We start from the raw sequence: 15,307 nt of genomic DNA, 5'->3' as shown, positions 1-15,307 counted from the left end.
AGCACAAATATCATGAGAGACAGGGCACAGAGCCAGGTGGAAGAGTTAAGTCCCAACTTCACATCCAACAAGTATGATATACCAAACTTTGGGATAGGGTGAAAATCACAAATTCGAAGGAGGCAGTTGGAAACACTGATTGGAAATGGATTCAGTTAGACATTCACCTAGATTGTCTTCAGGATGAACAAGTCACATCTTTCTGTCCACATCCTCAGGTACCCCAGGCTGAGACTGATCCAAGCATAATTGAGAATGCTTCATTACAGTCATATTCTTCATTACAGTAATATGCATGCTCAGAGGACTGCCAAATGATGAGGTGTGTACAAATGGTAAATTAGTGGAAGCTGTGAAATTCCAAATTTTGTAGCAAAGCTATGATTGGACCCACCACCATCCACTCTCTGCTTAATGAGAATCTACTTCTGAAAAAGTTGTTTCTAACCAGGCAGGAGATACTGATATTTGTCAATATCTCATTTGGTTTTTGTATAAACCACCAGGTAGCATGGAAAAAGGATGGCTGAAATCTTGATTACATGTAAGGGGTGGTTTTACTTACAGACAGGCCAGCTCATCATTACTCATTTTTGAACTGCGTTTGGAAATGGTGTGTAGCACACTCATTTTTTCCCCATCTTTTGTCACCCATCCAACCAGTCAACCACAGTGTTACAAAAGCATCACCACCACCCCAGCCACTTTGACACAATTTAATGACAAAGATGATACCAAGTGATGTTCACATCAGATTCAAAAGGTTTCTGGTTGTGTACACACCAGGTGTTGTTGATGAGATGGATACGTTTTTACCCTATGCAAAAATATTCACACCTTGGCTAGAGACAAATTAGGAACGGCTTAAGAACTCCAATCAGTGTGAAGCTGGTTTGAGAAACAACGCATCAAACTGTAGTATTTTATAACCAAGTGCAAGGTACATATGCATTTTGGATAACATTGTGTAAACACTGCATAAAACCCCAGCACTGGAAATGCAATGAATCCATAATAATTGGGAGTGTGAACACAACCTAAGATGACACCAGTGGCAAATGTGAGTGCAATTCCCTACATGTTTCCCACCTTCCTGTCCTAACAATCCACTCCAATCATGTCACAAGATACACTGTCCTTTCTCTGCCCCCTTCTGGCCAAAGAAAAACAGCAGAAACTATTGAAATCCTTTACCAAGCTGTCAATAGCAGAACTGTATAGCACCCTAGTTCTGAGCATTGCACTTCTCTTGAGCATCAGGCCTCTCTTGAAGAAGGTCTTTTGCATTGCCCTTATAACTGAGCAGGGTCTCCATACAGCCCAAAAATAGAACAGCACTCAAACACTTCCTCCCAACTTAGTTTCAAAGAACTGACAGTTTCTATGCTCCGCCAGGCCTTAAATTATCTCATCTTATAAAAAACAGCAGTGGCTGTACAACTCTCTGCAGTCATTGGAATACCAATTGTACATTTTTCAATTGCCTTAATTTTAAAATGTGCAAAAGTACTAACTATCCAAAACAGGCTGTGGAAAGAGAAACATAATATGCAAGGGGGAAAAAAGGACAAGACTTAGAAAGAAACATGAGACAAGGAAACAAGAGCAGAAAACTGTATGACTTATTCACAGGTCCTCGGGTTCAAATAGAAATATAGTACAATTTATTCCCCAAGATTCTAGACAATTAACAACAAAGCCTTATAACATTGGCTTCCCAACGTCCTGTGTCACATTTTGTTTGCACACCAAGTGCATTTTTGAAGAAATCAAATGAAATGCAGAATTGTGTGCTCTTTTTAGGCAACAGCTACTAGTCAGAGAGAAAATTTGGGTGACGCCAACAGCTTGTGAACAACATCATCCCTCTAGTCCCCCTTCCGAATGCTAAAATTGCCAATTAGGAAACTCCCCTAGGTAACTTGTTTTGCCACACATAAAAGTTCACCACTTTGGGGCTGGTAAATTGACTGCTCAAGTAGTCACACAGACCTATCACAGATTGTAATGTGTATCTCTTTTCAAACATTAAGAAGCACCACGTGAATAAACTGGCTGAAATCCAGACACTGCACATTTGCTCCGCATGGAATTTCTATTATTACTAGATCTTTATAGTGCAGTTTTGATAGCTCAAAACAGTGATTGTAATAACTTAGTGATGCTTGGAAATATCTGAGGGAATATTATAGGTCCAAACTGTCCCTCCAATACACAGTTAACAGTTCCAGGTAGCAGCAAATTATAACTAGCTCCCAGGGATTTGTTACTACAAATGGTAACAATGAAGCGTAAACCTGCCATTGTCTTACAAGAATCCAGGTTGTTGAAAACATTATATTATGCAAAAGCTGCCTGTATTAGTTTTGACATCTGGATCTCTTCTCTAAGATAGGAAATTTTACCCTGACAAGCTTTTCCTTGGCTTTCAATATATTTGAACATTTCTGCCTCTTTCCCTCAGCATATTTTTTCCATTTCTGTTGTCTCTCTTCCTAGATGGAGGTGGCCAAAATTACATGCAATGACATGATCAAACACTTAGTATATCTAGACACCCAGCAGCATTTGTATTGTTTTACATTCCTTTCATAATGCATAATATTTTGTTCTGTCTGCACCCCTGCCAATGCAATCAGCTGATAGCCTTGAGGAGTTTCCACACAACGACTCCTTCTAAGCTGGTGTTAGCCAATGTTTCCATGTGCATGTATTTGTTGCTATTTTCTGCCACAGTTGCCCACAGTCCCAGTTTCATGAAAGCCTTCACAGTCTGCTTTTGAAAACACTGTCTTAAAGTGTTTGCTTCTATGTGCAAATGTTGCTGTTAATATATTTATTTATAAAAATGTGTGTACAGTCGTATCTCAGCTCCTGAACACCTTGGGAGTCGAACGTTCCAGCTCCCGAACGATCGAAAACTGGAAGTTTTTCAAACTTTTTTTGGAAGCCCAACGTCCAGCACAGCTTCCGCTATTGTTTCTGGCATGTCTGCGCAATCGGGACCCAATTGGAAGCTGCACCTTGGTTTCCAAACATTTTGGAAGTCAAACGGACTTCCAGAATGGATTCCGTTCAGCTTTCGAGGTACGACTGTATACTGGAATTTCAGGAGGGGGGGGAATCAAATAAATCTACAATTATAGTACAATAAAAACCCACTGAAGGAAAATGTGACAAGAAATGCTTTGTTCAGCCCACCTGCATTATGCAATAAGCCACATGCATGTCCTGTGCTCCAACTAAATACATATAGTAACAACTTCAGCTAAATTACAATTTGTCAAACAATCACTATTAATTTCAATTTAATTTACTCAAATACATGTGCGTCACTCAAGTTGCAGAATCTGAAGCACCTTCTCTTGCTTCCATTATTATGTGGTTGCTGCAACCCAAAAAAACACATGTGAAGTAATAGGGACTAATCAATGGGGCCTCTTAGGCTAAGATTGATAGAATGCCAGCAAAAGAAGCATATCCCGCTGTTGAAATTGAATTATTTCAATTGGCATTAGGATGCAAATCCAAAAAGGGGAACTGACAGAAGAGAAAAAACAAAAAAGGAATCATCTTGAGATGAAAGGCGAAACAATGGGAGTAGAACTGTAGGGCCTCTATTTTTGTTCCTCATATGGATTCCTAGAGAGGAGCAACTTTCTTAAACATCCAACGGTCATGAGTAAGAGACCACCCAAAGATATTCCCCAGACCTTACAACTAGAAATGACAATAGTGTGCCCCACAAGGCCTCAAGCTATTAGTGCCCTGGTGAGGGAAGAGAGTGCCTTGATAACACAAGTGCCTTGGTTCAACCAAACAAGACAATTTAGAGTACATACTGGGATAAATCTTTGTTTTCTTTCAAAAGGTGTTTGGCTGCTCTCTGTTCTAGTGAAAGGCATGATAGAACAAAAATAGCTTTGAGACAGAAGGGAAGTTGAGGGTGCTCACACCTTTTTGAACTCAGAACACCAAGCCAACACTTACAAAATATTTCAAGTATGAAAAAAAAAATGCAATCTCTTACCTTGAAGCATCAAAGCTGTCATATGATCCAACAGTATAGTGTCTAAACAATTTCTTTGTTCTGTCTGCTCGAGTTTCTGTTCAAAATGAAGAAAGAATATACTTAATAAAAACTTTCAATTGTCAAAAGAAATAATCACGTGCTCTCTTGTTTCATAAATTACCATTAAACTTTTTTTCTTTTTATGGGGGTAGAGACTGGAGGGAGAGAATGCTGGCTCTTATCAGTGCTGTTGTCCCAATATTTACTTTTATTAATTTAGGATCCTACAAATACTACCCTTACTTGTTTTTATAAATATTTATACAGAAATGTATAAAAAGAAATTCCAAATCATACTTAAAAATTAAATATGCAGTAAATTAATTCATGTCTGAGAGACATGCCATAACACATGAAAGGGAGCATTATTGTAAAATATCCTTGAATCTTTGACCCAAGAGTGCACTACTCACAGCTTCTGCGTGGCCTGAACATTCACCACAGTCAAGGCAAAAGCCCAAAGGTTGGTTTTTAAGGCTCAATGGAGTTCGCTGTACAAAGGGGGGTCCACTTTAGCATTCCCTCACCCCATATGACTCCTTAAAGCAGAGGTATGGCCTCCTATGGACTAGGTGGAGGATTTACAGAACTGTATGTCTGAGTCAAAGTGTTACCTTAGTTTGGGGAGGCACAATTCCTTTGCTCAGGAGCTTCCCTGCCCTTCAGGGATAGCTTTAAAACACAGCTATGTGTGAGTTCTGATTAGAGTCCATGCCCTCCCCCGCAAAAAATAAAATGATGGAAGCAAGTTTTAGGAGCTGTGTGAAAGTGATAAGGCAACATGGTTATGCACATCACATGCCGGTACACGTGCCAACAATATGAGTGAGGAGAGATCTCCCAGGGGAGGCAAGCTTTTCCCCTGAAAGGTCTTGAAGAAAGCTCATAAGTATCAGGCTAATTCTCAGCTGAGTCCAGTGGAGTTTGCCATCACTTGTGTTAAAGTGCGGAGTCACATAATGGCCAGTCTTTAAGGCGAAATCCCACTCACTCCCCGCATTCACTCTGGCAAAACCTGTAAACTCTAAAATTATTATTTGACTCTTTGGAGGAATTGGTTGCAGCAGCAAAGTAATTTCTAAGGTATGATCTCACCCTTCTATTATCGTACTGAAAGTGGGTGGGAGCAAACGCAACATGTAGTTAGAAGCAGTACTGCTCAGCTACCTAGCATGTATAAAGCAAGCATTCCACAGTGTTCATTTCAAACTTCCTTTAAATGCATTTGCAGGATACTGTATATTACTAGCGGGGGGAGGGGGAGGGGAGGGGAGGGGGGAGGGGAGGGGACAGTGATGCACAGAATCAAAAGGATGAGACAATAGTACATAGTTCTTGGACTCATAGCACATAGTACTTCCAATCTCTCTCATTAAATGGAAATTCAAAGAGATAATGAAGGGGGGGCAGGGATGGAAATAAGGGAACTCTCTTAAAATGGAAAGCAACTTCAGAAGCTGTGTGATATTTTTAAATATAATTTCTTACTAAGGGTTTTGGACAAGGGCAGCATTAAAAAATCATGACAAAGACATGGGAGAAACTCAATAATCGCAACACAGTTAAGTCAAAGAAAAATTAAACAATGATCGTTGCCTGTTCTAATTATTCCGTCTCTTTTCACAGGAGCATGAAGATGCAGGCTAGAGTTCCAGAGATACCGTTTCACTGAATTCAGATATCAAGTCTCCCTCATGTGAAGAATTCCACAAGCTTGCGTATCTTGCTGGTGTATTTGGGGCCACCGTTCTCTCATTTACGTATTTAATAAAATTAAACAAAACCGGATAAAATGTGCTCTTTTTTGTCAGTTCTCTGTCAAAATGGACTTTTTGGGTTAGCGTTTCTGAGATAACTGGTAGCCATGCTCTTTTCCCCCATTCCAAATTCCTGCCTTGGTTTCTTCCAAGTACTTCCAAAAGTGTGTGACAGTCTTGTCATCAGCAGATTAGCAGTTAATTATTTATTTTTGCATTTCATATTTTGACCATACCAGGTATTTAGAATCACTAAAGTGGGGGTTGATAATCTATATTGATGAGTAATCTGGGGCATTTGTTCAGATAACTGACTCCAAAAGTCTGTTAGCAAAAATGCCTCAATGGAAAAGGGTTAATAAACTTCTCATCCAGCACAAGTACAATCACATTTTTAAAAGTACTTAAAGAGTGAAAACAAAACAAATCAAGAACCACATCTTTACAGGAAATAAAACCAAAATTAGAAAAAGCATAAACTCCTGTCTTCGGGATATATCCAATATAGTTTTCCCATTTGTGTAATGTAAGGACTTCCGCCTGCACAATGAAACTTCCTCTCCCCTCCCTGCCCACCCCCATCTGCTCCTACATTTTGTGAGTTTCAGTTTGTCTGAATTTTTGGGTAGAGGGAAAGGGCATGCTGTTGTTTAATTATAGCTACACTAAAATCCTGGATCGTCCCATTTCCATTGTCTTCCAGGAGTCTGGGGAAATTGAGCCAGATTGTGGAATTGTCAGCCTAGTAGGTTTTTTAAAAAATTGATGTCAGACATGTAATTACATTACCATAATCCTTTCCCCACCCCCACCTCACTCCAATTTATCCAGTCTGATGTCACATGATGTGTTAAGCAACTGACCCACAATGTGATTCACAAATATCCCCCCCTTGTTTTCTACTCTTATAGCAAGTACACAACATTCTGCTGTTCCTTGTTCCAACGTAAGCAGATTTCAGAGAAATTATTGTTAAAACACAGACAAGAGCATGCCATTCCTTTAGGGAAAACATATTTTCAACTTGAAAGGAAACCAGATTTACATCTTCAAAAGATACCTTAATTATATAGCTAAAAATGTACTGCTGTATTTGCTCCCGTTCTTAAATTTTGAACTCTTGTTAACCCTAAAGTTGGAATAGTTCAATGAGCAACTTCTGAGATGTAATAGTTATAGAAAATATTAAGCATAGCAATTGACACCCAAGGCTACCACTAACATTGATATCTGTAGATTGTCTTGAAGTAATTTACTTGAGAAAATAAGGAGAGTTGGGGAGGGGTTTGTTTTCTTATTTGCTTTTCCCCTTTCTAGCGTTTGCACTCCAGTCCATTTCAACAGCTGTATGCTAGTCACCAAGGAAACTACTGTGGGCTGATCTTTGATTGGATATGTTGTCAGTGTTGCCAGAGTTGTGGGCAATGTTTAGTGGAAGAATGCTACATACACTTTACATATTTCTGAAGAAGGAAGCAGAATAATAAGATTGCCAAAGGTGAGGAGGACGTTCTGTGTTTTAATTGAATTCAGTGGGTATACTATGGCACAGGCACACTTGGTTACTTCTGTATTGTACACATTTTGGAATAAAAGACTTCTCATCTCCCAGTTAGCATGTATATAGCACTCTGCATAACCCCTCATATCAGGATATCACACAAACAAGTACTTGAGAAGAAACTGTGTAACAGCAGAAGATGATTTATAGAATATTTTTGAACAAGAAACTGTGAGCTAAAAATAAAATAAATGTATTTTCATTGAGTGGGAAAGAGGATTATGGGGTGCCAAATGTAATGTACAACTGGTGGGTTAACATACTCCCACCGCTTTCAACTTTCTGTGGCTACTGGACATGCTTAGTCCTCATTTGGTTGTTGGAATGGAGGAGAGTGCTGCCTTTAGATTTGAATTTTAAAATTCGGCTTTGGCATGCATACAGTACATGTATGTATGTATCACTACAAACTAACTACAAACTATGCTTTAAAATATAGTAATACATAAAGGTTTATTTTTTTTATTTGCAAATGTAACAAAAACAGCTAATAAATCGTAGTTCCTATGGTAACAAAAGGACATGGGTGGCACTGTGGGTTAAACCACAGAGCCTAGGACTTGCCTATCAGATGGTTGGTGGTTCGAACCCCCGTGACGGGGTGAGCTCCCGTTGCTCGGTCCCTGCTCCTGCCAACCTAGCAGTTTGAAAGCACGTCAAAGGCAGGAAGGTAAACGGTGTTTCTGTGCGCTGCTCTGATTTGCCAGAAGTGGCTTAGTCATGCTGGCCACATGACCCAGAAGCTGTATGCCGGCTCCCTCAGCCACCATCGAGATGAGCGCCTCAGCCCCAGGGTCGGCCACGACTGGACCTAATGGTCAGGGATCCCTTTACCTTTACCTATGGTAGCAACAAACTATGAAAGCAACAACACAAAGCCCTAGTAAAATGGCATTAACAGTAAGACTTATTATATCAGCAACAATAGTGGGTTATGTGAGTCCTTCTGCTGGCTAAGAGACATATACTGCAAGGGTGAAAGGACAAACATCCACCATCTCTCTCCTGGTGGCTTGAAGATCTCACTGCCCTTTCTACATCAGAATGCACAGTTTATAACCATCAATTTCATTTAGGTACCTATTTGGACTGCCTGCCCCATCTGCCCCTCACCAGGACCATTCTCTAAATAATAATAATAATAATAATAATAATAATAATAATAATAGTAATAATAATAATAATAATAATATTTTATTTATACCCCACCCTCCCTGGTCAGAGCTGGGCTCAGAGCAGCTAACACCAGTAAAATTACAGTAAAAACATAATGGGGGGCGGGGCGGGGGACAATTTAAAATACAGGTTAAAATGCAATTTAAAATGCAGCCTGATTTTAAAAGTAGCTCATAGATCAAAACCATAAGGGGAGGGAAACATAAGGGTCAGACTGAGTCCAAACCAAAGGCCAGGAGGAACAGCTGCGTCTTGCAGGCCTTGCGGAAAGATGTCAAGTCCCGCAGGGCCCTCTTGTGACAGAGTGTTCCACCAAGTCGGGGCCAGTACTGAAAAGGCCCTGGCCCTAGTTGAGACCAATCTAACCACCTTGGGGCTTGGGACCACCAAAGTGTTGTCATGTTTGGACCTTAAGGTCCTCCGTGGGGAATAACAGGAGAGGCCGACTCATAGGTACGTAGGTCCTAGGCCCCATATCCACTGCCAGAAACTGCAGGAGGGCAGAGTGATTGCTCTCTGCTTGGGTCCTGCTTGTAGGTTTCCCGCAGGCATTTGGTGGACCACAGTGAGAACAAGCTGCTGGATTAGATGGGCCATTAGCCTGATCCAACAGGCTCATTTTATGTTCTCCACAACACTGTCACATCTGTAATTAAAGGAATATGCATTGCACATCCCATCCACTCAATGGTTCCCTCTGCAGATACTGGCGTAGTGGAAGCATTATCACTTCAGCATCAATCTGAGGAGCACTAGCCCTTTTGTTTTGCTAATTGGTATGTATAGATGCAAATTGTAGCATCTATACATATCAATTAGAAAATAAAAAAGAAGTATCAAAAGAAAACACAAATTCTGCCGCTTGCTGTCAGAGCTTAATATGATCTATAAGGTGCCAAGAGTATTTTCTGGGACAGGACACTGTATGTGAACTGGACTCCCTTACCCTACCCACAATCAATTGGGAAAAACTGCTGTTTTCATACATATCAAAACTAACATGTCTTTTCTAACATCTAACATGAGTTCATTTGCTCTCTGTCATTCTGTGACACACCCTTCCCCTCTGCTTGCCATATGACTATTGCATAAGTCCCTGGGGAAAGGTGGGAGTCAAGGTTTCACTGGCATTGCTTTACTATGTGTCCACCTTTTAAGGAAAAAAAATAGGGAGAAGAGGTCAGTGTGTCAACTTTCGCCATTTTGTACCTGTGGCAATTTTTATACAATCACTTTGAAATTTGGTGCATTTGTTACCTTATCAGGTAGATCATATACCGTATTTTTCGCCCTATAGGACGCACTTTCCCCCCTCCAAAAATGAAGGGGAAATCTGGGTGCATCCTATGGGGCGAATGCAGGCTTTTGCTGAAGCTTGGAGAGCGAGAGGGGTCGGTGCGCACTGACCCCTCTCGCTCTCCAGGCTTCAGGAACACATCCGCAGCCTAGGCAGCCCTGCGGGAGGTCCCGCAGGGATGTCTAGGCTGCGGATAGCAGCCTGCCGCCCAGCGCAAGGGGCACCCTGAAGCAGAGCGCTCCTCGTGCAGGGCAGACACCCGCAGCGTGGGGAGCCCTGCAGGAGTCCCCCGCAGGGCTCCCCACGCTGCGGATAGCAGTCTGCCGCCCGGTGGGCGGGGCGCCCTGAAGCAGAGCGCCCCTCGTGCCGGGCAGACATGGGCCAGCCCCACAAGCTCGGGGGGCAGCAGGGAGTCGCAGAGCCGCCATCCCACTGTTCCTCGACCTGGTTCGGTTTCCCCGACCTGCTTTTGGGGGGGAAATAAAGGAAAAATTTTTTTCCTTTATTTCCCCCCCCCAAAAAAAACTAGGTGTGTCCTATGGGACGGAGCGTCCTATGGGACGAAAAATACGGTATGTCAGGTGGCATTTTATAAGCTGTAGAATTTTGAGACTTCTAATAATGTATTTTTTACAATTATTTTCTTTTACTGGTTGCCTTAAGTAAAGGGGGCTTGTACTATCCACAGAGTAAAATCATAATTATATTAATATATTAAAATTAGTTTACACTTGCTACTGCAGAAAATGACATAAAACACTAAAAGAAAAAAACAGTCTGAAAAATTAGTTTCCATGGAAAGCAAAATGCATTGGACAACTTCCAGTGATGCCTACCCATTTGCGGAATGATATTTATGCAACAGGACTTCTCTCCCCCCCCCTCCGACAGCCCTCCTTGTGCCCTCATAGTCTGCTCCAGAGGGTCCCTTAACCCTCTGGGAAAGATACAGGGGGCTGCAGGAGGGAAAGAAGTTCTATTCTGCATACAGCTGCTTGATCACAACAGATTGGATCTTGACCATTCTCTAAAATATATTCTATTCTGTTTAACTTTCATATGGAGCAGTATGAATGTTATGCAGCCAAATGGAATGGAAGTTTGAAAATAGAAATAACAAATAAGGTATGGAATTTTTTATTCTTGAAACTTTTGCCAATTATCAATAACCCTCAATATCAGAAAGCACTGACATGATAGTGATACAATGGCATTTACCTTATTTGAAATGGTAGCAGAACTACAAAATTAAGCATGGCAGACACCAGTGTTATGCAAGAGATAAAGGTGATGTTTACCATTTGTTATGGTTGTAGAGGTTTTAATTTTGGGAAAAACCAAGATGAAATTTATGAGATTAAAATAATCTGAGATTATCTAGTCTGTCTCATTAAATTATGTTTAAATTGATAGTTCCATAAAAATGCATATGTCACTGTTGTACACATTAACAGTTGAGAGGCTGACATTAATCAGGCATTGTAAAATGAAAACAACTCAAAAAAATGATTCTGGATATCATATGGATATCAATGTTTAATTAGAAGAATTCTGTCCTATCAGGATTTCTCCCAAGAAGGTGGAGAAGAGAATTTGCATTAGAAGGCATCTATTTTGACTGGCATTTTTCACATTAGCTCTGCTTCTGAAACAATTTATTGCATACAATGAAATTTTCAGCACCCTAAAGTTTGGTGCGGAAAACCAGATGAAACTTTGCTTACTTTAGAGAAAAGAACTATTCTACAAATAAAACGCTCATACTTGAGAAGGGTGGGTCAGAGGTGTGCCTCAAAATATATACCTTGGGGTATACACCTGCCTCTTATTTTATTTTCAGCACGCTGAACTGTGCCTGAATATGGCACTTAACTTTTATGTTGATATACAAAAGAATAATGCCATCTATCAGATATGAAAATGAATGGCGCCTGCAGATTCAAGGTTAACTCCCACTATCCATTCATTTTTTACATATCATCCATGACACTACTAACTGTCATACTTTCATAGTGAATGGCCAATTCACGCTGATAGCATCCTGTTATCTCCAAATCCTACATGTCTCAAAGTGAACATTTTAATTATTCCACTGACAACAGTCCAGCTGAAGTGGACAAGATACCCAAGTCCTGTCTTTTGGTGAGAAAAACAAACAAAGCAAATAAAAGGGGCAAAGAACAAGGAAGGGTTGTTATTTAGATATAAAACAGAGTATGGACCAGGTATTTGACATTTGTAATTTTAATTTTAATTTTACATCTTCTTCCTAATTGCTTAATTTGCAATAAATGCTACTGTCTGATTAGGATACCAACAATCAAAATTTCATTTTTACCACTAATCATACTTTAAAATAGCGGAGGAATCCATTATTTTACTACACTGACTGTATTTGGTTGGTTATATGAAATATCGGAAGGGGCTCATATCTATAACACCTCAAATGAATTATTGTGAAATGCATATTCAAGCCATGGATCAGAGAAAGTTCAATAGTAGATGTACTGGCTTCTCCCCCTCATCACCACTCCAAGCACAAACTTACAATCTATACTACATGTCAAAATACCTTCTAAACTCTTATTTTCAAAATAAGATACAGCATGAGACACCACTGCCTGCAGGAGGCAATGAAAATGTCACCTATGCATTCAAGAATTTGCCATAATATTGGGGATAAAAAACAATGAACCGCAGTTTTCTCAAAATGAAAAGCCTCTTTAACATGAATTTATAATTACAAAGCTGTAAAGATCTATGTAAAAAATAGTAAAAATGTATCATATGTATCATACGCTAATCAAACAACTTGTTTTAGGAAAGCTGACATTAGAATATTCATTAGCAATTCTGCCACAAAGCTGCACTCCTTGTATAAAATCTAAAAAAGATGTCTGAAGCAATCTTTAAAGGAACTATATAGCTAACATGATGACATAGCTACTACTTAACTGATTAGTGTTCAATAATTTTTCCATTAAGTATATTAAATGTAAAGTTTACTGCACATTTACAATGCAATCCTATATATACTCAGAGTTAAGTTCCATTGAGGCATAGTGCCTGTTAAGTGCTATAGAATTGCATCCTTAGTTATAAATACATATTTAACAATCATTATGGTAGTTTCCTAAGATTGTGAACCTACATTCTGATGTGCAATATATTGCTGTCAATGCAAGGATTTCTAATTTTTGTTAACTTCAAACTCAGTAACAACTTTCAGACCCTGCCAGTATTATGTCACAAATGCAAAAACATTTTGTATTTATTTTCTTTAGATTTTCATCAGCCAAAAACATCGTAAGACTGTTGCTCTTTTATAATCCAGAATACTCTGAAGTTAAATCAGACAAAGAAAAATTGGTTCACGTGAATAATATAAGCACTGGTTGGGGGTGGGGAGAAAATGGTCCATGTGACAACTGAGATCTATTCAAAAGTGACAAACCAAACATGAATACTTGCCTATACTTCTGAGTTGATTAACGTGTCCTAGATAACTATGTTTCACTCAAAAACAGATTGTCATAACTAGTCACAAACAACATATTAACAGTTCTTTCCAAAATTGTGATATCAAAAATTTTAAACATAAATGTGCAAAACTCTAAAAACCCTCAGTTTTTTTTAAGAAAGAAAACACACCCTTTTGTATTTTTAAACCTATAAAATATTCTATAGTTTTATTTTAGATTAGAAGCAATTATACCAAATAGTTACAGAACTATGAGTCCTATCCTATACATGCTTACTTGACAGTAAATTAATTTAAGGCTGTTGGCATTAGAATGCAATAATATACGAAACATACACAGTAGAGGTGTACATCACTATGAAATTTTACATCTAATTTTTAGAGCACCTCTCCACATTTAGACCACATAGACACACACATACACTTATACTTTTCAAAGTTACACAATACCTCCAAAATGAACTTTCTTCTTGAATCTTGAATTTTCAGCCATGATTTCTAAGTTAGATGTAACCATCTCAGTTGCATTTGTCGTGTATTTGCATCACCATCAACATACAAAACCACATTTCCCAGGTTTCAAGTTACTTGAACTGAGTTTTTCAGCCCTATTGTGAATATAGGAATTCTTTCAAGTAAAAAAAGGCTGTTTTAGAAAGAAGGAAAAACGTCTTCAAACTTTTAAATCCATCTTGATACTGACTATGACAAGGACCTTCAGAGATCAAAACATCAACCTTAAAGCAAGTTGTTTTATACAAGTTGTATGCTCAGCAATAGACTCCATATCCCTCTAGTTTCACACTGTACCATTGGATTTTTCTCCCTCTTTTATTTAAGGTTTCCATGGAAATGCATCAGTCACTAATCTAAATAAGTGCGGGTGAAGGACGCCTGAAAACCTAGAGCAATTACGCATGCCATTAGAGAGGAAAAAGAATGATTCAGCCCAGCTGTACTGTGTTACTAATAGCTATCGTTTCTACATTTTGGTTGCTCGACGCCAAACAAAATCTGCTCTAGCAGCTTTGAAAACCCACTCTGCTTGCCCTGTCTCTAACATGCCCATAATAAAAATAACCTTGATGAGTGCATGTTAGGAGTTAAAGCACTTCAGATGCAAATCCTTTCTCCTCCCACAAATGCCAAATATGCTTGTTTTGCCAGGGCTGTAACACTGTATGTTAATTTACTCCAGAACATGAGGTTATTTTCAATCCACTAGTATACTACAAGAAAGGAGGTGTTTGCTTCTTTGATCTGCATTAAAAGATCTCCAAGCCCTGAATTACAGCCATTTAAATATAAAAAAGCTGAGATGCAAAGGATGTCATTTTTGTTAGTTAACCCAATTTCATTGTCACTGACTGTAACTCAGCATAATATAGCTGAGCTATAGTATCCAATATATTTTTAGTACAAGGGCATAGGAGTGCTTCCTCTGGTATTTGATGGAGAAAAAGAAGTACATTCCTTTCATTAGGGCAGATGTAGGAAACCTCTGGCCCTCCAGATACTGCTTAACTGCAGGCACAGGCAAACTTGGACCTCTAGATGTTTTGAGAATACAATTTCCATCATCCTCGACCTGTGAACTAGGGATGATGGGAGTTGTAGTCCCAAAACACCTGGGGGGCCGAGTTTGCCTATGCCTGGCTTAACTACCACTCCCATCAGTGAGCATGGCCAAGGCCAGGGATGATGGGAGTTGTAGTTCAGAAACAACTGAGGGTTCAAAGGTTCCCCACACCTGACTTACCGTATTTTTTGCTCCATAGGGCGCAAAACTATAGGGTCACCTAGTTTTTAAGGGGGGGGATAAAGGGGAAAAAATTAACTCCATCCCACTGGCTGTCTTGGCTTCCTCTTTAGCCGTGCGCAACCTCTCCAGCCGGAGAGGCAGCTATCCGAAGGCTTGCGGATAGCTGCCTGAAGCCCGGGGAGCGCAGCGGTAGTTGGCACT

At 39.7% G+C, this 15,307-nt stretch overlaps 1 protein-coding gene across 6 annotated transcripts in view; it reads right to left on the bottom strand.

Moving 5' to 3' along the window:
* The window catches only part of SHANK2 (SH3 and multiple ankyrin repeat domains 2), a 354,487-nt gene that overhangs the window by 161,622 nt on the left and 177,558 nt on the right, over nucleotides 1–15,307 (bottom strand). For all 6 annotated transcript variants that reach the window (XM_082223286.1, XM_082223288.1, XM_082223283.1 and 3 more), the window contains one exon: nucleotides 4,031–4,106. In XM_082223286.1, coding sequence (XP_082079412.1) covers nucleotides 4,031–4,106 — 76 coding nt within the window. The remainder of the gene's footprint in view (nucleotides 1–4,030; nucleotides 4,107–15,307) is intronic.

The sequence above is a fragment of the Podarcis vaucheri genome (assembly GCF_965113315.1).
Source record: "Podarcis vaucheri genome assembly, chromosome: 1".
Lineage (NCBI taxonomy): Eukaryota > Metazoa > Chordata > Lepidosauria > Squamata > Lacertidae > Podarcis > Podarcis vaucheri.
This window is presented reverse-complemented; position numbering and strand designations above follow the sequence as displayed.